Source organism: Triticum aestivum, chromosome 3D (assembly GCF_018294505.1).
Source record: "Triticum aestivum cultivar Chinese Spring chromosome 3D, IWGSC CS RefSeq v2.1, whole genome shotgun sequence".
In the NCBI taxonomy this organism is placed as follows: domain Eukaryota; kingdom Viridiplantae; phylum Streptophyta; class Magnoliopsida; order Poales; family Poaceae; genus Triticum; species Triticum aestivum.
This window is the reverse complement of record NC_057802.1, coordinates 125,424,570-125,427,049: the sequence shown is the minus strand read 5'-3', so window position 1 is coordinate 125,427,049 and position 2,480 is coordinate 125,424,570. Positions and strand designations below refer to the sequence as shown.

Sequence of the window (2,480 nt, the reverse complement as noted above, 5' to 3'; positions counted from 1 at the left end):
GACCGCCGAGCCCAACGGGCCTGCCGCCGATCCAGCGAGCGGTTCCGTTTTTCTTCTATGCCCAAGACACGGTCCGAATAATCTCGTACGTACGAGCAAATCCAACTTAATTTTCCAGAGTTAAAAAAGGCAAGCTAAATCTCGCAGTATATCCGATGCGACGCGCCAGCAAATTTCCGCAAATAATGCAGTTAATGTTTGGGGGTGGTATGCTGCTGCGGCTGTGCTGCGGCCCTGCCCCACATTTAATTGCACGACGACCGACGCCTCGTAACGGAGGCGAGCAAATCGCGGCCCGTATCGGGAACCGACGCTTGCTCCAAACATCGCCGGCCGCCGGCCGGACGGGCGCGTCGTTTCATTGCCAGCCTGCACGTTACGGTCCAACGAACGTACGTAGTAGTACTAGTGATACATACACTCTTCTGTCTTTTCTGATCTTTCTCCTCTTCGGCTTCATTATTCATTCGATCATTCACATAAAAATATATACGGAAATGTTTCAAACTCATAACACGATGATACTATTGCTAATTACTGATAACTTGGCTTCAGCGCTGGTGACAAAACCAGCGATGAAGGGACTTATAACACCCATCTCATTCTCTCATCTAAACCAAACCCCGTCGAGGCTTCCCTCTGCCGGGGACTGCTTGGCGGCAGGCAGCTACACAGGCGAATCATAACATCATACTCTCTCTTCTCTCTCTAGAAAGCGAAAAAAAAGAAAAAAACGAATGCAAACAAAATTTGTCCGAATTAGGTGCCTAATCCGGTGTTTTATAGTTGTTCCCTAGATGACGGGGAGGGGATCGATTTGAAACAAGTCGGTAATGTCCTCAAAGAAGGCGTCCGCCTGCTGCAACGCCGCCGGGGAGGGCGGACACGGGTTGTAGGCCGACGACGAGCAGTCGCTGGAGAATGCGAAGGCCGGCTCCGGGAGGTTGGACAGGAAGTCCATCGGCTGCTCCGCGAAGTCGGAGAGGAGGTCGAAGTCGGTGTAGAGCGGGGCCAGCTCGCCGGCGAAGTCGTCGCCGGAGAACGAGCAGCCGAAGACGCCGCTCGACTCGTCGGTCTCGGCGGTGCTGGAAGACGAGGACGGCTTCTTGGAGGACTCGTCGTCGACGGCGGCGCCCAGGGTGGACTGAGGGAAGGAGCGCAGGACGGATGTCGGGGACGCGGCCGCGACATGGGACTCCTCGCACGAGTCGTAGGAGGTGGCCGAGGAGGAGGCGTTCTTGGAGCCCGCCGGTGGCTGCGGAAGGCGTTCGGCGACCTCGGCGGGGACCTCCATGTCCTCCCCGTCCTCGGACTGCTGGAAGTTGACGGTGGCGTCGGGGCCGCGCAGCTTGATGGCGGCCGAGTCGTAGACCTTGGCGGCCTCCTCGGCGGTGTCAAAGGTGCCCAGCCACACGCGGACGCGTCGCCACGGGTCGCGGATCTCCGCGGCGTACTTGCCCCAGGGGCGGCGCCGGACGCCGCGGAACCGCCGCTCGCCGCCGGCCTCGGCCTTCCTCTTCCTGACGGGAACCATCACCCTGGGCCTCGTCGTCGCCGTCGCCGACGCGGCCTTGGCCACCGGCGCCGACTCCTCCACCTTAACCTGGACCGCGGGCTGCAGCCGGATCTCCTGGACGTAGCGCTTCACGCGCCGGCGCTCGCCCTCCTCCTCATCGCTGGAGGAATCGGTGGCGTCGAAGTCGTCGCAGAACACCCTCACCATCTTGGGCTGCTCGACGCCACCAACCCCCTCCTCCCCCCTGGCCGACGCCGCCACCGAACGGGACGTCACCTCGACGTGCTCCGTCCTCTTCACCGCCATGAAAAACTCCTCCTCCATGGGCCACATCGAGGAAAGGAAAACACTCACCCTAAAACTCCACTGGCATTTGCCAGCGCCCCAGACACGGCCTACCTAAAACCCCTCAAGAATCCCCCTAAAACCCAAGGCAGGCGGGGCAAAGGCACCACCGCCGGCGAACTCCGGCACGGAGGAGGAGGGGAGTGGAAGGCGAAAAGCAAAGGGCTTTTGGCCTGGATGGAAGGAGGAGAGGAGGCGATTAGGGAGGTGCTGTTGAGACTTTTTGGGGGCGGGGAGGGGGAGGGTGATGAAGAAGGAATGGGGAATGGAGTTGCTGCTCTCGCTGGGCTCGGCTGGGTGCGTGCGGGGGACGTGCGGCGTCCTGTTGTTTGATGCTCCTGGCTCGGAACACATCGGCGGTCCTGCCTTTATAGGATTGCGGAAGCCCATTTCCGGAAAACCGGAGCTTTTTTTTATTCACCCCCTGTTTTCTTCCTTTTCTATCCCCCCTCCTGCCTTTCGTGTCACCTTTCCTGCTCCAGCCCCAGCCCCCTCCCTTCTGCCGCTTTTTTCCATTAGAAAGAAGGAAAGAAACGCGAATCTGAATCGATTTTTCACGCGGATTTTTCCGTCGGTAATTTTTAGAAGGTGAATAAATGCGTTGCCTGGCTTACAGCAG

General features: G+C 59.1%; 1 protein-coding gene across 1 annotated transcript; it reads right to left on the bottom strand.

Annotated features, from left to right (window-relative positions):
* Nucleotides 1–488: 488 nt before the first annotated feature.
* Nucleotides 489–2,187, bottom strand: LOC123077825 (ethylene-responsive transcription factor CRF1). The gene has a single exon (XM_044500156.1). The coding sequence runs from the start codon at nucleotides 1,847–1,849 to the stop codon at nucleotides 794–796; it is 1,056 nt and encodes a 351-aa protein (XP_044356091.1). The 5' UTR covers nucleotides 1,850–2,187; the 3' UTR covers nucleotides 489–793.
* Nucleotides 2,188–2,480: the final 293 nt, after the last annotated feature.

Bases quoted from the DNA above. Each gene is read 5' to 3' on its own strand.
- LOC123077825 (XM_044500156.1), bottom strand. From the start codon at position 1,849: ATGTGGCCCATGGAGGAGGAGTTTTTCATGGCGGTGAAGAGGACGGAG.